At 51.6% G+C, this 21,739-nt stretch overlaps 7 protein-coding genes; 4 read left to right on the top strand and 3 right to left on the bottom strand.

Moving 5' to 3' along the window:
• Nucleotides 1-128: 128 nt before the first annotated feature.
• Nucleotides 129-879, bottom strand: RCC_00986 (related to short-chain alcohol dehydrogenase; the record flags this gene model as incomplete). XM_023766212.1 has 2 exons in its annotated part: nt 129-479; nt 535-879. 2 exons carry the CDS (start codon nt 877-879, stop codon nt 129-131), a joined length of 696 nt encoding a protein of 231 aa, XP_023621980.1.
• Nucleotides 880-1,358: 479 nt separating this feature from the next.
• On the top strand, nt 1,359-1,817 carry RCC_12288 (uncharacterized protein; the record flags this gene model as incomplete). Its single annotated transcript, XM_023766213.1, has 1 exon — nt 1,359-1,817. The coding sequence occupies one exon, from the start codon at nt 1,359-1,361 to the stop codon at nt 1,815-1,817; it is 459 nt and encodes a 152-aa protein (XP_023621981.1).
• A 1,169-nt stretch (nt 1,818-2,986) lies between these two features.
• Nucleotides 2,987-3,717, bottom strand: RCC_12187 (uncharacterized protein; the record flags this gene model as incomplete). XM_023766214.1 has 2 exons in its annotated part: nt 2,987-3,197; nt 3,251-3,717. The coding sequence occupies 2 exons, from the start codon at nt 3,715-3,717 to the stop codon at nt 2,987-2,989; spliced, it is 678 nt and encodes a 225-aa protein (XP_023621982.1).
• A 4,816-nt stretch (nt 3,718-8,533) lies between these two features.
• Nucleotides 8,534-10,411, bottom strand: RCC_00988 (probable permeases; the record flags this gene model as incomplete). XM_023766215.1 has 3 exons in its annotated part: nt 8,534-9,291; nt 9,354-10,272; nt 10,331-10,411. 3 exons carry the CDS (start codon nt 10,409-10,411, stop codon nt 8,534-8,536), a joined length of 1,758 nt encoding a protein of 585 aa, XP_023621983.1.
• Nucleotides 10,412-12,573: 2,162 nt separating this feature from the next.
• Nucleotides 12,574-13,749, top strand: RCC_12289 (uncharacterized protein; the record flags this gene model as incomplete). The annotated part of the gene is made up of 1 exon (XM_023766216.1): nt 12,574-13,749. The coding sequence occupies one exon, from the start codon at nt 12,574-12,576 to the stop codon at nt 13,747-13,749; it is 1,176 nt and encodes a 391-aa protein (XP_023621984.1).
• A 1,655-nt stretch (nt 13,750-15,404) lies between these two features.
• RCC_12291 (related to ABC multidrug transporter) lies at nt 15,405-19,883 on the top strand (the record flags this gene model as incomplete). XM_023766217.1 has 2 exons in its annotated part: nt 15,405-17,681; nt 17,733-19,883. 2 exons carry the CDS (start codon nt 15,405-15,407, stop codon nt 19,881-19,883), a joined length of 4,428 nt encoding a protein of 1,475 aa, XP_023621985.1.
• A 337-nt stretch (nt 19,884-20,220) lies between these two features.
• Nucleotides 20,221-20,835, top strand: RCC_00989 (uncharacterized protein; the record flags this gene model as incomplete). The annotated part of the gene is made up of 1 exon (XM_023766218.1): nt 20,221-20,835. The coding sequence occupies one exon, from the start codon at nt 20,221-20,223 to the stop codon at nt 20,833-20,835; it is 615 nt and encodes a 204-aa protein (XP_023621986.1).
• Between the last annotated feature and the right edge of the window lie 904 nt (nt 20,836-21,739).

The following is a 21,739-nucleotide window of genomic DNA, read 5'->3' on the forward strand; positions in this document are numbered from 1 at the left end:
ACGGTAGCCGCCACTTGATGCTCCATGTCCACGGTCATTGAATCTATCGTCAGCTGAAATCGTCATTTACTGTCCTTCCATCACCGCAGTAGTTCGTCGATGTTGGTTGCTCCCTCTCCTTCATGCCGCTACTCGTGAATCTCTTCCTCCCTCTCCCACTTGTCTCTCGGCTGCTTATACAGCGACCAAGCCCTATCAGCGATATTTGCTGGATTGAGATTCTTCGCTTCGGGGGAAACAACGCCGCCAACACTGAGAAGCGCAACATGCACGTCCTTGCCATACTGGTCGTGGATAGAAAGCACCAGAGCTCTTTGAGCAGACTTGACCATTGACAAAGAGACCAGAGCTGGCAAGGGTTCCTTGTAGAGCTGAGTCGTGCTAGTCACAAAGAAGGAGGGCGAGCTATCCTGCCCAGAGGCTTCCTTCAACTTGGGAATTGCCCAGAGAGCAGTCTCGTAAAGCGCCAGGTTCGTGAGCTATCAACAGCATCAGGTTATAGATTACCGCGGCACAGCAGGGGAAGCATCCTACCTTGAAATCCTTCTCGATATTCTCCACACTCTCCTCAAGTGGCGGTTTCCCGGCAACTCTCGCAGCATTATAAAGCACACACTCCAAACTCCCAAAGGATTCAATCTCCCCAAGCGTCTTCTTCAATTTCTCAGAGTCGGTGAGGTCACAGACCCAAGTCTTGACCTGGCAGCTGTACCCTCGCTCCTGCACGGCATCCAGAACCTTGTCCTCATCCTCTCCCAAGCGCTTCTGGTCCCGCGATACGAGAGCTATGTGAGTGAAACCTCGTACAGCAAAATTAGAAGCGACTCCCACGCCAATCCCCGGGCCTGAGCCGAGTACGACAAGAGTCTTTCCGGGCATTACTTGGAGGGTGTGTGTGTATGTGTGTGTGATATATGTTGGTGATGGAGTGGTTCGTGTGGTTTCTCAAGTCGGAATTAGCTCCGGCTATGATCGGGTGTCTAATTGGAGGGTGTTGCCGATCCCATAGTCCAGACTTCCGTAAAGAGTTTGATGGTTGTTTCACTTTGCGTCTCCTGACTAATAACAGAGGGAAAGAAGAACAGGATAAGATCGTGAAAGATCTCGGTCGCAAACTCCGAGAGGCGTGACGTTGTTTCGACAACAACGACATAGTTTTACTACAAGCTCCGAGATACCTAGCTTCAAGAAGGCCTCCTTCTACTATACCCTTACTTCCTCCTGAGCATCAAAGGAAAGGAGAATCATCTCATTCAAGGTTACGGTCAGGGACTTTGAATGAAAAAATCCCAACAACAAACGATATACTACAGACCTCAGAAAGACTTCAAGTTACATCGGGAGTTTCAAAAACATCAATGGCCGACCAAAAGCAGCCCCAAACTTCATCCCAACGACTCGTAGCAACATCCCTAGTCGACGCTTTCAACAGAATGGACATTGACGAAATCATGTCCGTCCGAGCAGAAGGATGCATGCGCCACATCCTCCCAGCGTCTCTCAACCAAACCCCTCAAAACAACTCCCAATATCGAAGCACGCTGGAAAAACTCAACCCTATATTCTCAAATTTCAACCTCACCATCCACGATATCCTGGAAGATCGAGAAGCTCGCAGGATAAGTATGTATGTGAAAGCACGAGCCAATACACTGGCGGGCGAGTATCTGAATGAATATCAATGGACGATGACTTTCGATGAGAAGGGAGAGAAGATTGTCAATTGGGTGGAGTTTGTGGATGGTAGTGTTTATTGGGGATTTTGGCCAAAATTACAGGAAGCGATGAGGATTCAGAGGGAGAATAAGGTTTCTTGAGGGAATGTCTAGGGATCTCGTCTCGGTGGATGAATTGCTTTTTGTACGGCCAGCTCGGAATGGAGTAGCAGAGAGTGGTTTGAGATGTTGCGGAGGGCGTCCATGATCAAATGGCGGAGTCTTACGAACAACAGCACATTTCTCCTTGCGTCAGGGCTGAACCGGCGTGAAAAATGGCTCACAATTTGCGTGTATGTGTAACGAACGCTACGAGAAGGCCGGGAGTACGCCCGAAAGGCTGAGTCGAGGCCTCCCGTACTTCGTAGGGCGAGAAGCCTCCTTCCTAGCAGAGTTGTTCAGGAAGTAGCGGAGAATGCTATAGGTGAAGAGAGATCACTTATAAACCGCCCTCGAGCACGAGGCGACCTTCATTTCATACCCACATCTTTTCCGCTAGAGATGGAATTCAAAGCTAATATCTGCTAGTTGATGGTAAATCCGTAGCGAAAGCCTATGGATTTCGCTCTCGATGGCACTATTAATCGCTGTAGGTCTAGCTTTCTACAGTTAAGCTTAGTTCTGCGAAACAAAAGCGGGATATTATAGAGGAGAGGAGGAATGTCGTATCGAACGCCCCTTTTATCTAGGTGAAATTAGCTTACATCCTAGATATCTTAACGTTTCCACCCCTACTTAAATTTTACGCTCTCGATAGTAGTATCAATCGCTATATATCTAGCTTTCTATGGTTGAGCTTAGTCCTACGAAACATGGGCGAGATATTATCGAGGAGAGGAGGAAGTTGTATAAAACGCCCCCTTTTGTCTAAGTGAAATCGGCTCACATCCTAGATATCTTGGCGTCTCCGCCCCTACTTGAATTTTCCGCTCTCGATAGCAGTATCGATCGCTATACATCTAGCTTTGTACAGTTTAGCTTAGTCCTACGCAATACAGGCGAGATATCATCGAGGAGCGGGGGAATTTTGTATGCAACGCCCCTTTTAAAGGTGAAATCGGCTCACATCCCAGATATCTTGGCATTTCCGCCCCTACCTGAGTTTTCCGCTCTCCGCCACCACCACATCCCCGAGACGGCGGACTTCCGCAAGACTAGCAGGGCACCCCATGAATCAAGTGAGTGAAGATTTCAGAATGCGGCCTTCAAAGAAATTCATTCGAGAAATTAAGCTCGAAACTGACTATGTCCGCAAAACTACTCCCATTTGACTAAAAAGCATGCACAGACGGGACGACACGCAAGACACGCCCACCGAGCACGTGGACAGTGTGAATTGCCTCCACCGCGTCATCCAGGCAGCGGAATTGGATCAGGGCGGTCGGCTTGTGCCAGACCTTTCTGGACACGATCACGCCACATCCCACGAACATTCCGCTCAAGATCCAGGTCATCTCCACATCGGTCATGGTGGCTGGGAGGCTAGAAGGGTGGTCAGCGGGATCAAAAGCATGCATGTTCAGGGGAGTACTTACTTGCCGACGAACGCGATGGCGGTTCTTGGGGCGGTCAACTGTACCAACCTGAAGTGGTGCGCCAGCAGGCGGGCGAGCTGCGGGCTGTCGGTTGCTCCCACATGGAGAAGTTCGGCAATGCTGGCGGGAGCGCCGCCTGAGTAGAAGGAGCTCTCCGGGGTGTACACCCCGGGTTGTCCGCCGGAAGTTCCAATGGACAGCGAGGTCAAGCTTGGCGGGACAGAGGGGGTCTCGGCGTAGACGATGCCACTATCCACTTCCTTCGAGGTGAAGAGCTGGAAGCGGGCGGGAACGGACTCTGGAAGGTTGTGGTCGTCGGTGATGAGAGTGGCCGAAGCAAGGGCAGAACTCTTGAGGCTTGCGAGGAAGGATGGCTGTCCGGTGGTCGCCATCTGGAATGGATCATCTGGCTTGGTGTTGGGGTTTGGAGTCTTGCTGACGGGTGGGATTCCGRAAAGACGAGGCATCTTGTAGTTTGGATGTTGCTTCAACGTTGATGTGGTCTTTGATGATACTGCTGGATGGCAGATGATCTGGAAATGTCAGTACGTGTCCGGAGAGAGCTGTTTGAKGGATTYACTTACGATTAGAATGTGGTCTGATTTAGTTCTGACCTGGTGAGATGGGTGACAGTGGTCTTGTGATGACGAGACTTCTTATTGAGCTGGAGTGCTGACAATGGCCTGACAGATGTCAGTCGATGTTCAAAAGGTAGACAGGATGGTACTCACGCCTCAGGTCTTGTGTTGGAGAATTTGTCGACGGTGAGATGGTCGATATTATTCCTGCAGCGATGGGATTCTCGATGGAGGACAGCGATGTAGACTTTTCTAACAGTGTCAGTGAGCACAGAAGAAATAGCGCTCAGGGGCATTGCTTACGGTCGGAGGGTGGTGGATGAAAAAGCTCGCGACGGTGCGACGGCGAGACGTACTCTGAAATGTAGCTCAGTGTTCTTGATGAGCTGCTATCGCGTTGATGCCGCTACGATGGATGTGCTGTGAGCGATGGAGACTTGATGAAGGTGTAACAAAGCCGCGATGGTCTTGTGGTGGACGGATGTTGATGTCTGGGAGAGGAAGAGAGTAGGGTGAAGATGCAACGAGAAGAAAGCGAGAAGCGAGTACCTAGTGCTCGGGAGCCGGGCGCTGGGCAGGCGCGTTCGGGTTTGTGTTGGCGAGGAAGGTGCCTTCATCGTACCTTCCTCGTAATGGTATAAATTCTGCACCATCCATTGGATATACTCAGATCAAATTGGCGAGGACCATTTACGATTATACCATGTAGCTCGTTCAAAAAGCGGTGTCTACCAGGTGTTCCTCGTCTAGCAGTGCGGCATGTTGGCTGTGTTGGACGACCTCTTTCTTCGCCATACAGGCTCGGATGTCCAGCCGACTGGCGGCACTGGCGAGCAACGCTCCATTTCCCCTTGGGAAGAAGAAGTTGTGATCGAGTCGCGATATTCAAACGTAATGGGTGTGAAAAGGAAGCGCCAACTCGTGTGATGTTCCTCCAACTACATCGACGCGTGCGGAGGTAGTGTTGCTTCCTTACGGACGCGCCGTGCAATATGTGGCAGATGCTTGCAGAAGCTTGAGGCCCGCACTGTTGCCGCATTCGGATAAAGCGCTACATGACAGACAGGGTTTGTGGTTTGTTCGCTCGGTCGGCAGCATGTGAACGTAGGTAAAGACAGCACTGTCTTTGACTCCTTGGAGATACCCCTGATGGTCCGTCAAGGAGTGCAGAGGTCGATGTATGGACGAGAGATTGCATAGGGTGTAGACACTTGCTACTATAGACCACCGTGTACCGTGATGAATGATCGACTGAAGTACTGCCAAGAAGGCGCCTCCGAGATGTTGCCAACAATGGTTGCTGCAGGCCGACAGTCTGTACCAAATAGAACACCATGCTTGCAACTGTACAGCTCTCTACCGTCGTCTCGCTGATGGATGCCTGTATTTCGGACAGGACCGCCGAGAAGAGATGCTGTTTCGTCGTCCTGCTGGGTTCAAGGCTGCAGTGTTGACGCTGCAGCGCTCAACCATGCAACCAGCATGACAGGACCGCCTCCTACAGCACAAACAACGACAGAGCTTCAATCGGCACCGCTGTCCCATCTCAACAAATTGAGGCCTGAAGAGCGGTTCTGTCCATTTCGATGGCCCGCGAAGCCACTGGCCGAGCTTGCTTTGGCGCAGGCAGTATCTTCTGCGAAGTGACCACCACCCCCGGCGAAAGACCGTGTACGATCGAATTACCGAGACGGAAAGACGCCATCGAAGGATGGGGGCTCGCAAACAATGCCAAACAATTCCAGGTGGCGAGAACAGGACCGAGCAGAGTCAGAAAGAGGAACGGACAAGTAAGGCGCATGTTCGCGAGATGGCATGGCCCAGTGGATACGCTGGCCTTTTACAGATACCCCAGCAGGAAAGTGTCATCGTCGGCGCCTACCATTCGTATTGGTATCAGCCATCACCCTCGCTGAAGTATCGGTTGTCAGCGAGAGGATTGACGAGACCATATCGCAGGTCTCATGGCCGCAGTCAGCACGGAGATGGACCGACGAAGCAGCCATAAGCCAGGGCGCTCTGGTTCAACACCCGCCGCGGTAGGACGTGGGCTGAGCTGGACCTGTCAATCCCCTGATTCAGGCTGCATCAAGACAAAATCGTCATGAATAGCATCCGCAACGAGCGAGTTGGCATTCTCGACATGCACCAGATCGAGGCACGAGGATACCAAATAGCTGCCACGGATAAAGCATCGCCAACAGCTGTAGCCCAGCAAGCCGCCGCCGAAATCCGCAACGCCAGACCATGAGAGCAGTCCGCTGATTGAATGGAGCTCGGTCAAGCTTCATGGAGAAGAGGGGCGTTGCGAGACCACAGTCTGGGATAGACGGCGCTGGAGGCATCCATGGAAGGATCTTCATCTGCACTAAGAAATATGCTTGCGGCCAGCAAGTAATATTCCGACGCGGTAAAGAAGAGGGATTTTGATGCTCCAAAAGAATGCCGACTGAACTGGCTTCGCGCTGTGATAGAGGTGGCTCAAGATGCTGGCAGGAGCGGTCTGAATATGGAAAAGGCAGACCAGTCATAGCTACCTGGAAGGACCTGGAAGGAGACAACCATTCCGTTTGGCCATCAACCTGACAAAGACACATGTCTCAGCCAATCTTCCTCCGTCCATCCCTTTGGCTTGTTCTGAGTGGCGATTAACCTCTCCTTTCGCAGAAAAGACACAGATCGCTTTTGAGCGATCCGGAGTACTGTGACCAGTGTCAGGAGAGCGAACTTGGAGTATTGGTAGCGGGCTCTCTAGAATTCAGAGTGTGGGAAATACTCGTGGTCCTGCAGGAGAATGTCAAGACTCTCCTCACCCTCGATGGCAGCTTGGCTGGTGCGGCGAATTCAGCACTGTTCAGCGAATGAGGCCCACATCATGCGTCAAATAGTCCACTGGGAAATACCGCAGGCTCTCTGCGCGGCATGAATACGCCGTCGATAACAATCGGGTTCTGTGCGAGGAGCTTTCTTAATGAGCGATCGATTCGGATCACCAATGGCTGATATCTGTATCCAAAGCCGACCAAGAAACTGAACAGATCTATCGACTGATGCGGACCTGACCTGAATGTCTGGAGTAGCTTGCTACTTGGAGACCAGCATGAAGCGAGGAACTGATCGAATTAAAAGGGGCGAAGCCGGTAAAGTCTTTCATAGCCAAAGCCTAAAGCCATGCTTCGGAACCTTGAGCATGTGTGTCCCGGAGTTTGCATGGAAGTCCTACAAGCTGGCATGGGAGCATTCTCCTGTTGATCATCCTTCATTCCTTCCGCAGCCGCCGTCGAAGTCCGCTGGTGGACACCTCTCTTGTGCAGACATAGTCACCCAGCGGTCAGCGAGCTATACACTTCCCATCGGCTGATATCGATGTGTATGATCAAGCTGTGGTGTATGAGTTTCTTAAGACATGCGCTTGGCTGCCCCTATTCTGTCCTTGCAAGGTGAAATGGCGATGCACAATGCCTGGATTCTTCTTCTTTCTGAGAAACACAGCAACGCTTGTCAAGGACGACAGAGATTGGTTCATTCAGCCCGGAGTCTAGTTTGAAAGTCCGACAGGAGTCTCTTGCATGCGGTGTCATCGTTGCGCTGCTTCAATGGATCATGCTCTCGGTGATTCCGCCTCTTGTCATACTGCCAAACGACGGCAAGTCCTGTCCTTGGCCATTCCATTTCCCCAAGAGGCCCAAGGACTCTAGAGCATCGCACTGCAAGGGCGAAGACCAGTATCTGGAGGAAATGGAAGGGAGTGGCGGCCATGAGTATCCTTGATGTCCACCAGCACACCTCCGCTTCTCTGTCGGCGGAAACGGCCCCAAGCAAAGGTTGGCTTGCATGTACGTTCCGTGATTTGATGATCGTGGATTCCGCTGCGGTTCGAGGAGCGGCAGGCCAGTGATGACATTGATTCGGTAACGAGACCTGCGGCATCAAAAACTGCCTGAGTGTTGTTCATCTCGGGACTTCAAGAGTACGGGGCAGTGGACTGTCCAGCGTCCACAAGTTCATGCCATCCGCTGTGGGCGGCGATCCTTCTGCCGTCACACGGCTCAAGATACGCCGTCTTTGCGCGGGAGCTCCGCTCTCAACTCCAGCAATTCGAGCTTCATTCTTCGCTGAGGACCGGCGACTCATACCAAGGGTGAAAGAAGCGGGCATCGAGTCTCTTGCCGTGAGACTTTGCTGCAGCGTGCGTCTGCTGTATGAGCACAGCTTCAGCCCACGTGGTTCCTGTCCTGGCCCGCATTCCTGACGTTGAGGTAACTTGACTTCGACTCGGGCCTCGATCGGCCAGCATCACAACAATGAAAAGTACGGACAGCCGTCTGTGCAATACTACAGAGGTAAATRCTGCCGGGCGGCGCCAGTACTCGGGAATGCCCAGCTTCCCGAAGACGTTGATCATTGCCCTTAGCGAGGCCTGAGCCATTGAGGCAGAACACAATTTCAACTCGCGATGCACGAAATGAACCCGAACGACAAAGTGCACGGATCGGAGTGTCCAGTCCTACCCCAAAGCTACCGCAAGGTTGTGCCCTCCGATCAGGCTCGATGGTAGGTCAGGAGACTATTACTTCGRCGAGCTCGGTACGGTGGAGGGCGACCGACCATCGGCGCCAGTATTCTGCGATTAGGCGGTCTGGATAAAAGAGTGATTGATTGGGAAGCATAGATTTCGAGATACTGTATGGAAGATCGGTCTCCACTATCTCTCTTCCTTCATGATGGGGCTGACGGCTCTTGGGGCATCATCGCCACTTCGGCTACTGCTCCGCGTCTCCTGAATGTCCGACTTCATCTCCTTGCCATCAAATACACGACCTGGAGCAATACCCGATTCGCCATCGTCTGTCCGCCAGAAGTCCTTCTTTCCCTTGGCAGCACGCTTCAGCCATGGCGGGAAGACGCCACCCGGCAGCTTATACGTCCAGTACTCCTTCAGTTCTTTGTTTGCTGGCTTGAGACGGCCACCGGTGGCTATCTCGATGAGCCACACACCGGTGTTGAGGAGGATGTATGACACAATTCCTGCAATCAGACCGTACGCGATGGAGTAGGTGAATGGMATAATGGCAATGGTCAGGAACGCCGGAACAGCGTCGCCAACGTAGCGCCAGTTGATGTCGGCAGCAGACTTGCACATCAAGCTGCCAACAATAACGAGGGTACATCCAGTTGCCCAAGGAGGTATGGAGGCGAAAATCGGGGCAAAGAAGATGGAAATGAAGAATGCCAATCCAGTAACAATGGCAGTCAATCCAGTGCCGCCACCTTCCGAGATACCAGCACCAGATTCGATGTATGCGGTGACAGGAGAGCAGCCGAAAAGAGATCCAATGGAGACGCCAAGCGCATCGACCATGTATGCAATGGCAGAACCTTCGAAGTCCTGGGTCTCTTCGTCGATGGCACCGCAGTACTGAGCCATAGAGTACATGGTACCAGTGCAGTCGAGAATATCAACTACGAGAATATTAGCGATGCCTCAGATATTGACCACGCCATCTGCTCGGAAACACGCTTACCATAAAGGAAGGTGATGAATGCCACAGCAAATTGGCCGCCGTGGGCAGCAATGTCCCAGTCCTGCACTGCTAGGACTTTCTGGATGGGGTGGAATGTGACGACCTTCTTGAAGAAGTCGAACCGCGCGTTACCGAGATCGTTGTACGGGAAGTAGGTCACCTCGCTCACACGCGGCCATGAGGTAATGCTAACCAGGAGAATGCCGGCGATGATGGCTCCCTTGACTCTGAACATCATAAGGAAGACAGTCATGACTCCTCCGAGGAAGATACCGATCCACATTGTTGGACTCCTCATCTTTACGCCAGACGGGCAGACGCCATCCACCAGAGCTGTTTCGACACAACCTGCAAGCTCAAGTGGAGTTGAGGCGGCACCCGTAACGAGACCAATTCCGGCGCTGTAGGTCAATCCGATGAGTGTCAAGTACAGACCGATGCCAACGCCAGTTGCCATCTTGATCGAATGCGGAATTGCACGAGCCAGCCATTGTCGTAGGCCGAGAATGGTCAGCGCAACGAACACAAAGCCTTCCAGAAACACGGCAGTCAACGCCGTTTCATATGGAATGTTGCCAGTCCCGTGGTATCCAACGACGTTGTACGTGAAATAAGCATTCAGTCCCATGCCAGGAGCAATGGCAATTGGCATGTTAGCGAGTAATCCCATCGCAACACTACACAGGGCAGAGATGGCAGCGGTAGCAGTTACAAGATCTCGGTTGACTTCTTGCACACAGAGCATATACGCCGGATCGCTGTCGCATACATCGGGGGAGTTGGCGTAATCGCATTCGCAAGTACCGCCTGACTGAGAGATGATGCTTGCGTTGACCGAGATGATGTAGGCCATGGCGAAGAACGTCGCGAGACCAGCTCGGATTTCCGTGAAGAAGTAGGTCCCCTTTCGTTCCTTGGGCTACGATATCGAACGTGTCAGAGCTGATTGAACGATCTTTTGTCGTGGGCTTTCTTACGTGACCGCTACCTTCTAACCGAAAGTAGCGCCCAACAGGGCTCTGAGCCACTGCTGCATTGGCCTTCGGTATCCAGCTCATATCCGATCGATTCGCCGGGGTCGTGGACTGAACCAGAAATTTGGATGCTGTGTGCTCAATGCTTGGATTGACGAAGGAGAAAAGCCCCGGTAAATCGGAACGATTGCAGCTTGATATATCTGGATCCCTCGTCTCACCACTTGAATTCTAGCGTTGAGCGGAGACCACCGGGAAAAGTCTAGCCCTACCGGAACCATGACTGACATCCATGACAACCAGGGACTGCRGATAGCCTCATTGGCTGGGATAAGAGCTGGCTCTTGGCAGTTGCTTGAAATTTCGGAGCTGAAAGCATTTTTCGGCTGCGATTCCTGCATAAGATAACGAAGGATGCGCCCCATTCTTTCGACCCCTCCGCATGGGGTATGACAAGGTGGATTGCACTGCAGAGAAACACCACCAAATTGGAATCTTAGCTGTTGATGCATGGATGAGAGCTACAAAGTGTACCAGCATTGCATGCGATCAAAATCCCCGCGACACATGGATGCCACGCGAGCTTGGCTGTGGCTGAAGCCAATCATCTTTTGAGATCAGCGGTGTTGCAGATGCAGGAGAAGTACTCTGTACCTCTTCTTTCCAAAACCACAATTGCGATACCAGGCGCATCTCGCCGGCCGGTCCATGTCTGAGAGATACACACAGATCCCGACCGGCATCGCGAGTGGCCGAAGTAGATCTGGATCCCCCGGTTGCCATGCGCCCAGCATGTTGGAGATGACATGTCTTCCGGAGAAGCTTATCACAGCACGATGGCCGCAAATCAGCGTCTGGCAGGCAGAATCTCTCCGAATCCTGCTTGATGCTAGGCGTGTAGATCCAGACTGCGTTTGAGGTCGAATGCAGAAGAATCTGGCTGGACACTTGGATCAGGTCAGCCCAGATCAAGCCGGAAAAGGATCCTCTGCCATACATGAAGTGCACTGCATGTTGGAGCGGACCTGGCCGAAGGGTGGAGCCAAATCTTCATKTTGTCGAATGACGGAATAGAAAGTTCTTGTAGACTGAGCTTGAAAAATGATCGAACATGATACACCCCTACATCAATCAGTCTTGAACCAGTCTATCCTCCCCTCCATCATCGCCCTTCCCAGCTTCCCCTCATTGGAGTCTTCGAACGGGCGTCCCACATCCCGCACATACGCCTCACTAATCCCCTCCGAGTACTATCGCGCTGCCTTYTCAATTTTCCGATACTTCTTAACCTCCTCCTTTTGCTTCATAAAAGTATTCCTGACGCAGCCACCCCGGCCCATTAATCCTCAGCTTCTCCTGGATGCTCTTTGTCTCCCTCACGAAATTCATATAACCCCTGACTACTCACCTCTTTGCATAAGGAGGGTCCAGTTGATGAATCCGTGTGAACATCACTTACGCCCACTTCGTGAGCACATCGTGGGTGAGTGCAAGTGATACTTATGGATGGCTTGCTTTTGTGCATCTATGGTCGTATGTACTCGGAGCAATGGTGAGACCGTTTCAGTATGCTGGAACCAAGATCACATCGTGAGTGTAGTCACGACCGAGCTTTACATATTGCAAGAGGCGGGCTTCGTTGTGGCGGAAAATGAATACATGGCCACAGGTTTCTCAAATGAGGTCACCGGCTTGAATCAAGACGTCGCCTTTGGGAAGGGTGTGATATCCTTCGCCCGGGCATGGTTGTAGGTGTCCGATATGCAGATCATCTGTACGGTATTCATGTAATCATATCCAGCTTGTTGAAACTTTTGCCTGTTGGACGAGAAGTGATGAGATGTCAGAGTTGACAAACGCCAGCCTAAACTTCTTCTTGGCGTGGCTTGGTCTAGATTCCAGCGGCGATGACTGCCCGTCTATCCCTCTCCATGGACGTTACACCTTCGAACAGTACCTAAGCCTCGCCCCAGAACGAGGCTCGCCTGCGGTGCGCATAAGTCGAGAAACTACCCAACTCGTGATTCGCCTCCCCTATGTAGATGCGCCATGTGGCGTAATTTCTACCCGTATAGGCAAGCGGACGCCAGTCGAGACTCAAGCCATTGATCGGGGAAGGAAGCCGATCACCATAACATGCCAGCTCTCAAAAGGTGCAAAGGGATGTTTGGCTATATAATAGGGAGACCCACCTGGACGTCCGGCAGGAGTTCTACTGACAGTTCGGGTTTCCGTCGCTGCTCACAATGCGCATCTCAACTCTTACTGCCCTCCTTGCGGCACCTCCAGCCATTATTGCAAGCACTCTGCCGAAAGGAAGACCCTTCTGTCCCGTAGTCAAGGCAATAGTGACGGCCGCCCGGGAGCAAAAAGTAGCGACAGCATTCTGCTCTTCGTATTTGAGCATTTCGGCCTCGACAAAGACGACCACGATTGGAGGCGGGTTGACACGGAGCACATCGACCGTGCAAGCACCAGCCGTAACCGATACCATTACCTTACCGGCCGTCACGACCACGGAGACTGTGGCCGCGAGCACAACTACCACTACTTTCACCGATGTAGCCTACTCAACAACGTCCACAGCTACTGAGACTACAACAACCTTCACCACGACCCTCACCGCTTGTAATGCTCCACAAACGACCACAGTCGAAAAGCGTACAGCGAAGAAACCAAGGCCGACCTGTTTGGCATCCTACAATTCAAAGCTGCTCTCCTCTGCCTGCAGCTGTCTTTCGATTTGCCCTTCGACGACTGCCGTGACAATCACTGGCACCCCAAGCACAACTATTGTAACCTCGACCGTAACGCCTACTTCAACATCCGTAGTGACGCTCGCTATCACAACCGTAACTCTACCTCCAGGACCAGTCGTCACGGCCTCAACCACCACGACCATAACCACTGCCTCAACTACAACAATCCAAACCTCGGCGTCAACCCTGGTACCTCCAGACCCCCAAACCCAACGCTTCTACCTCCAAGCCCTCGGCGGACCCCTGAACGGCCGTCAAGTAGGCTTCGACAGCCGTCCCAAAGGCCGGTCAACGACACCCTACTGGTACTGTAACGGAGTTCAATGCCCTCCGGGTACTTTCCTCACCAATGCAGCCGGCAATCTGGTGCTCCAGACTACCGTCAATGCAGGTCACTATCTCGATGTATACAGAACCGATCCCGCTGCGGGAGCGTATGGAGAAATGTMGTTCAATGACCCTGCGACAAGAGATACGAGGGGCGTTCTTGTAAACTGCCAGGTGCAAGCGAAGGAGGACTCTACCTGTCCGGTAAGCTGTAGCTGGMCGGGTGGGAATATCAACCAACTGAGGAGTCCGTCTAATGCTGGATTCTGGCAGCTGACGAATGTGGGGAGTGACTTATTTGTGCCCTATGCCGTCAGTGTCAATCCCAATCCATAGATGTGGATAGCGGGGTCTGCTCTCATGCATCTTTGGTTGGGTGTGTCCGGCGAAGGGCAAAAAAGATTCATATGGTCTTGAGGCAGTTCGGCAAAGTATGCAACTTGCGCGCGGCTAGCTTCAATCTTGACAATGCACATCATCTCACCGGACGCTACGCGAAATGCATCGTGGTGGAGCCGGGCATGCTTAATGAGAAGCCGATGATCTTTGATGTGCCGTAGATGTCCAAGAAAGTCTCTAGGCCGAAAACTCAGACAGTGGTCTTTCCAAACGACAAGATGTCTAGCAAGACGACGCCGGAGATGGACCCACTTCTGAGCACTTTCTTCGCCAACGAGTCGGTAACAAACCGCGGAGGCTGCCGGTATTCAGGGTTACGAACGAGAATGTTCAACAGTTCGAGCTCGGCTACAGCGAGACCATACCAAAAGGTCATGCATTGGGAACGATCTATTGTTAGGCTGCTCCACACACTCCCCGTCAGGAGCTTTTAGTGGCTAGAAGTGATCGTACGCAGGGATCTACAGTGGGTAGCTCCGCATGAGAATATAGCGATGAGAAACGTAAGGCTGAAAGTCTCAGCGACTCCAGTATAATAGCAACAGATCTCCCCTTGACTCCCACTCTCATCTTTCACTACTCYTTTCCTCTCCATTCCCAGAGATGAAACTTTTCACCCTCCTCCCCCTCGTCGCCATGGCCATAGCCGCGGAATTCTCCATTCCGTGGCTGACCACACATCAGCCCAATGGTGCCGCAGCTGGACAGACGAACTACTATAGTATTCAGTTCAATGTCAGCTGGCTCTACGATAATGCCAACACGCCCGAGCTGCGGACGGCGTACTGCACCTCTTTTTGGGGCGACAACCAGCGAGATTGCCATTACTCGGCTGACCGCCCCTGCGTACCTTACTCGACCAATGTTCCCACCTGCTGGAGGGCGTGCTGGCAAGACCGCAGCATGACGAGGCAGTCATCGTTTATATTCAAGTTGTCTCCGTACTTTAGCATTGGAAATTTCACACTGGAGGTGGAAGATAATGTTTATGAGTATGTTACTTGCTTGCTTTGCCTTTCCCAGCACACGCAAACACTTTTAACTGACCACCACTGGGAACATTTTTAGCCGCTCTGCAGTTCGGACGACTCTGACATCTAGTGCTTATCAAATCACCAATTCTTCGGCTGAGGCTTTTGCTTGCGAGATTTTGGAAAATGAAACTTCGCCGGAATCAGGGGTGGGTCAGCATGCTAGAGGGGACTGTGAAACGCCAGAGGGAAGCGGGGGATTCGTCCTCCCGGTCGAGAAGACGAAAGTGGAATATCACGATTGCTAGGTAATTGTTATCAAAGGTGATGACGATGATRGTGGTTGTGATGTAGATGTCGAAAGAAGGCGTGGATGGAAATGAACCCCCATAGTCGACATTTTCTAGCTCAGCTGCAGAGTTGGAACTCTATCACGTCGCATTACATCACATCACAGGACAGTACCACACTAACTACATGTGGGCATCGATCGTGGCAGATAGGCAGGCAGCAGTATAGAGGCCATAAGTCTATATAGAACGTATACGAGCAACAGTTTGCAAAGATGAATGACCATTTTCTTCACAGCAACAAACGAATCGCATTCATTCAAGCCATCCAATGGACAACAACAGCATTGGACCAATTGCATCCTCGCAGCACTACTTGGACTTCACATTGCTGTTCGAAGATGCCATCCTCATCGCGCTGCCCGCTGCAGTTTTCYTGTGCATCTTTCCCCCGCGTCTCTACTGGCTTCTACAACAACCACGCAAGGTCGTTGCCGGTCGTGATGCAGTCGACAGCAAAAATACTGGCCATATCCGCTATCGCAGCAAGCTCATAGTTTTATGCGTGTTTACGGCATTGCAGGCCACGATTCTTGCTCTGTTAATGGCATCTCGCCATGTTCCCACGACTAGGGCATCCGCAGCTGCAGCCATATTGTCGCTCGTTGGCGCAGTGGCTCTATGCCTATTATCCTGCGTAGAGCACACCCACTCGGTGCGGCCGTCTCCCGTCATTGATACCTACCTCCTCCTGTCTCTCATGGTGGACATCATCCGGGTCCGCACAGTATGGATGCGAAGAGGCTTTCCGTCCTCTCTAGCCATTGTATATTCGATTTCCATAACTGCGAGGCTGGTCTTGTTGCTCCTCGAAGCCTGCGAGAAAAGGAGCATTCTACTCGATCGCTACCGGGCATGGTCGCCCGAAACAACGAGCGGTGTCTACGGACGACGCCTGTTCTGCTGGCTAAACCCGCTACTCCAAGGCGGATCTCGGAAAATATTGGGAATGGCAGACATGTTACCCCTTGATGCCAGCATGGGGACTGATACTTCATACCTATCGCTGGAACAGGTGTGGGCCACGAAAAGCGAGAGCGACAAGGCCAAGCCGCACGCATTGCTCTTCACTCTTCTCTGGCATCTCCGATGGTCCCTGGCCCAAGCCATGATTCCTCGACTATGCGTGACTTTCTTCCAGTACATGCAACCCTTCTTGATTACTGCCGTCATTGCATATCTGCAGAAAGGCTCCGCTTCGGACAAGTCTCCAGGCTGGGCCCTGACCGCTGCATATGGCATCGACTACGTGGGTTTGGCCGTTGTCAACAGCTTTTGGATGCACATGGCATATCGGACCGTCATCCTGGCTCGAGGTGGGCTCGTTTCCATGATTTACTCGCATACGCTTGATCTGGAGGTTAAGTCCCTTGACGACTCGGCGGCAATCACTCTCATGAGCGCCGACATGGAAAGAATTGGGGTTGCATTCACGTATATTCATGGTCTATGGGCAAGTCCTGTCGATATGTTTGTTGGGCTGTACCTTCTCGAGAGACGCATCGGAGTGGCTTGTATAGGGCCTGCATTACTATCGGTGACATTCGGGTCCATTGTGCTTTTTGTAGCCATGCGATTCGCACTGCAGGCTCAAAGGGTCTGGGTCAGGTGCATTCAAACGAGAATTCATGCTACAGCAAGAATCTTGGGCGCGATGAAAGTTGTCAAGATGCTGGGCCTCACCACCATGGTCACTAGGCTTCTACAAGGACTAAGGGAAGAGGAGACGAGGATGGCACTGCGTTTCCGTCGTATATCAGTCATGAGACTATCGCTAGGAAAGGGGTCCGAGATCCTGGCTCCTGGAATTGCTTTCGCGGCATACACGGCAGTCTGTGCCGCCACTGGACAAACGCTGGACGTTGCAAAGGCATACTCTTCTTTGAACATTGTCAGTATAATGACTGTTCAGCTTGGAGAGACAATACAGAACCTGCCAACGATCTTCTCGGCCATTGGATGCATGGACAGAATCCAGGACTTCCTCAATCTACCAGGTAAAGATGTCGCACATTTCCACAAAGGGCGGCCTGCTTTTGCGGTATCGACCGTGGACGACTTCGGAGAGACGAACAAATTGCATGGTGATGTTGCGCTAAAATCACTTCCYCGCAGGATTGGGAAATCAGAAGCTGCTTCAGCTCCCATGCTGCGGGTTGAAAGCGCCAGCTTCACCTGGACGGGGGAAAGCAACATTCTGAGCGACCTAAGCTTTTCAGTAGAACAAGGCAGTTTTGTCTCCATCGTCGGACCGGTGGGTAGTGGCAAGTCCACCTTGCTGAAAGGATTAATGGGCGAGGTGAGACTCGTGAAGGGTGTCGTTCATAATGATAATCTGACAGCTGGCTTTGTTGCCCAATCCTCCTGGCTTCAAAATGGAACGATACAAAGTAACATTATCGGGATGTCCCCATTCGTTCTGGACTGGTATGCCGTGGTAATCCATGCGTGTTGCTTGAACGAAGATATTGCCCTATTACCCAATGGTAGCAATACAAAAGTTGGATCTGGAGGGATCAAACTGTCGGGTGGACAGAAACAACGAGTTGTAAGTTGAACGATATCTCGAGTTCCACACAGCTTCTCATTCGTAGTTTAGGCTCTCGCTCGTGCTGTGTACTCCAAACATAGTCTGCTTTTGCTGGATGACTGCTTTAGTGGCCTGGATGCAACGACCGAAGAGCGTATCTTCATTCGACTTTTGGGGAARGAAGGTTTACTGCGTGAGCTTGGCTCGACTGTTCTTCTGGTGACGCATGCGGCACACAGACTGTCGGGAGCAGACAATATCATCGTGCTTGATGACTCGGGACGTCTTGCCGAGCAAGGCTCTTTCGATTTCCTAGCCCAACATGGCTCTTATCTTCCAGGGCTGACGGCTGATCTTGAGGGCTCAGGGGCTGAGGAGGCTCCTCTTCCATACGACCGTATCGCTCAGGCTGKCCCAAGCAAACCCATAGTCTTCTCGAAGRGTGATATGGTGGAGTATGATGAAGATACTGATGCTGCCAGAGCCTTAAAGGACCCCAAACGCTCCGCTGGTGACTGGTCCACGTACGCAAATTATTTCAAATCTTGTGGATGGGAAAACGTTGCCGGCGTGGTACTCGGACTAGCTGGGTTCGCCGTCTTTATGAAGATACCCGACGTGTGGATTACGTTCTGGACCCGAGCCATCCAGGCCAAGGGAAACAGCGTCAATGGCTACTATCTTGGCATACTGCTCATGTTTGAGTTCATCTCTCTTTTCTGCTTGATATGCACTGGTTGCCTGGTATTCCTGAGAATGACACCATCAGCATCTTTACGCCAGCATCGAAAGGTGCTCGACACCGTCATGGCAGCACCTCTGGTCTTCTTCAGCATCGCTGACACGGGAGAAACTCTAAATCGCTTCAGCCAAGACATGAACTTGATCGATATCGAACTCCCGCCTGCATCGCTAGAGTTGTTGGCGCAGGTGTTTCTTAGCACAGTTCAAGCTATACTTGTCTGTCTCTCCGCTGGATACTTCGCCGCAAGTATTCCGTTTGTGTTGGTGATAATATACTACTTACAAAAGTTCTATTTACGAACATCGCGACAGCTCCGATTGCTCGAGATTGAGGCCAAATCACCACTGTTCACCAACTTTGTTGAGACACTGGAAGGCCTTGTCACCATTCGTATCTTTGGCTGGGAGAACAAGCTGAGGCAACACAACGCCAATCTGCTGGAAGAATCTCAAAAGCCCTTCTACCTACTAAACAGCGTGCAGCGATGGTTATCCCTTGTCTTGGACATGACCATCGCCGGACTTACTATCCTTCTTTTGATACTTTTTGTCTCCCTTCCTCCTGGAACCATCACCCCGGGATTGGCCGGGGTCGCATTGGTGAACCTGAACGGATTCAGCTCGTCTCTCACCTTGCTAATCAAGGCATGGACCATGCTAGAGACCTCAATGGGCGCGATTGCCCGCGTGCAGTCTTTCACCACACAGACGGTATCGGAGCACCAGTTCCACGAAACGCAGCCTTTACCAGCGGAATGGCCTCCGCACGGTGGTATTCATTTCCGCAGCCTTACTGCATCCTACCAACCAGACAAGCCTATTCTCAGAGATTTGGATTTAAAAATCCTTCCTGGCCAAAAGATTGCCATTTGCGGCCCCAGCGGTAGTGGCAAGAGCACCATCATCTCAACACTATTTCGTTTGCTGGACATCAGTCATGGACAAATCTTAATCGATGACACCGATATCACAAGTGTTAGTCGCGAGCAGCTTCGGACTCTTCTAAACGCTATACCACAGGAATCGTTTCTGTTCCCAGGCACCATTCGAGAAAACCTAGATCCGCTTGGCAGATGCACAGATGCAGATCGTGTTACAGCATTGCAAAAGGTCGGGCTTTGGTCGATTGTCGAAAAGAAGGCTGGGCTGGACACGGTCGCCGACTCTGAACTGTTTTCCCACGGCCAATGGCAACTTTTCGGCCTTGCCAGAGCGATTTTGCATCCCAGCAGAATAGTTGTGCTAGATGAGGTGACTGCAAGTGTTGATCAGAACACTGAAGAGGTGATGCAGCGGATTATCAGAAAGGAATTCGCAGATCGAACCATCGTTGCTGTGGCGCATCGACTAGATACGGTCATGGACTTTGATAAGATCGCAATGATGGTGGCAGGAAAGCTTGTGGAATTCGCTTCACCGGAAGAATTAATGTCCAAGGATACCGCATTCAGGGCAATGTATGAGAGTCGGCGCTGATTCACATGGTTATTTAGTTCTCCTTTTGGCGTAGTCACAGAAGTAGGCAAACTCATCGCCCCAACGCACGTACGTGCAACCCGTTTGCGGACTCGCGGGGAAACTCAGCTCTGCGTTGTTGTGAATGTGACAGGCGATGTAGCGTGTCAACCTCTTTCTCTATACCCACCTGGGCAGATCCGTGTACTCTTGCGTGACGTACCGATGATCGCCCTTTCGAAAGGGGTCTGAAAGAAAAAAAATCGACTCTTAAATAGCAGAGACCTCACCACTGGATTGCAGCAATTAGCTTCCGGGCATCCACTACTTCTCGGACAAGGAAATTCCAAGAGACAGCATGTCCACTCCGACCAACTCCAGCAAGCCATTTCAAGGGTCCTGTCACTGCGGCAAGATTCAGTACATTGCCTACCTCACGCTTCCGCCCAAGTCTTTCGATCCAGCGACGTCTCCTAGTACATCCATTCGGATCTACAAGTGCAACTGCTCCACTTGTGTTAAGCTAGGCATGTTCCACCTTCGTCTCGAAGATTCGCCCAGAGACTTCCTTGTTCTTTCGCCCTTGAATTTTGAGGATCCAGGTGTGCTCGGAGACTATAGAACCTTTGCCGGAGAATACCATTGGTACTTCTGTAACGAGTGCGGCGTGAGGTGTTTTGCATTTGCGGGCGCTGACGGAAAGGGCGGAAGGGGCGGAGAAGTCATCGAAATTGACATGGAAGCGGTTGGAGATGGTGGCAAGAAGACAATCAAAGTTTGGAGACCACTTCGAAAGGGATGGGTGGAGGGCAAAGTTGGCTACCTGTCCATCAATGCGACGACGCTGGAGCAGGATCAGGAAGGCCTGGACTTGAGAGATTGGGCGGAAAAGGGGTATATTTATTATATTGATTGCAAGGAGCGAGTCGAAAGTGACCAGTATGGACGGCCACACGCAGGAGGAATCTACTGAGAAGTCTTTACTCACGAGAGTCACAAGTCAAGTCAATGGTATATTCAATGATATAGGCGAAGAGCTGGTATAGTAAAAAAGCCGGGTGGTTTTCGGGGAATCGTCCTTAGATATGTCGATACATGACTTCATGTCGAAACGCCAACAGCTTTTGTTTGACTTCGACACAAAAATCCTGCTGACAACTCTTCTTTCACCCTCTCTCTACCAGTGCACGGTTACAAATGGGGCTTGGGCTCATGCCCTTACTATAGGTGCGCCGAACAATTCACAGCTTTGCTCGGTGTATTGAGCGTGATCAGTAAAGGCAGAAAGCCTTCCATCAAAGAAAACGTCGACATAGCCCAGGAATATCTATCATTCTCCGCTTGGTACTCGAATGAAGAGCATCACGACTCATAGCAAGCTCACTCTGTGCGGTTTGTCCTTGCATGCCTGTTGCAGCATAGCGGTGCCCTCAGAATCTAGTGACAGATTCATTCCGGGCGATACTTGGAAAGGCCTTGTCAAGGAACAATCTGCCGATTCAGATCCACCAGCCCCACCGCACGCCCTCGGAGAGTATCTTCGTTCGCGTCGATCTCCAACATGATTTCATTCGAGAAGAGCAATGCCAAGAGACTGGTGCTACTCCACTGATGCAGAATCATTCTTAGAGCAGCAATATTGTCCATTATGACCGCCTGGCTCAGTGTGCATGCCATAGTTGACGTCAGGGAGCAATAAAACCCTTCTTCGCGTCGCTGTTGCCTAATGAGTGATTGAAGGGCGACAAAGACGGCCCACGGAACAAAAATGCTGCACGCAGCGGCATCTTGATATGGAAAGCCTTGGGCGATATCCAGGATATTGGCAGTTTGTTCTTTAAGTGTTGTCATTGCCGAACTCATATGGGCATTGCGAG

This window comes from Ramularia collo-cygni (assembly GCF_900074925.1).
Source record: "Ramularia collo-cygni strain URUG2 genome assembly, contig: RCC_scaffold01, whole genome shotgun sequence".
Lineage (NCBI taxonomy): Eukaryota > Fungi > Ascomycota > Dothideomycetes > Mycosphaerellales > Mycosphaerellaceae > Ramularia > Ramularia collo-cygni.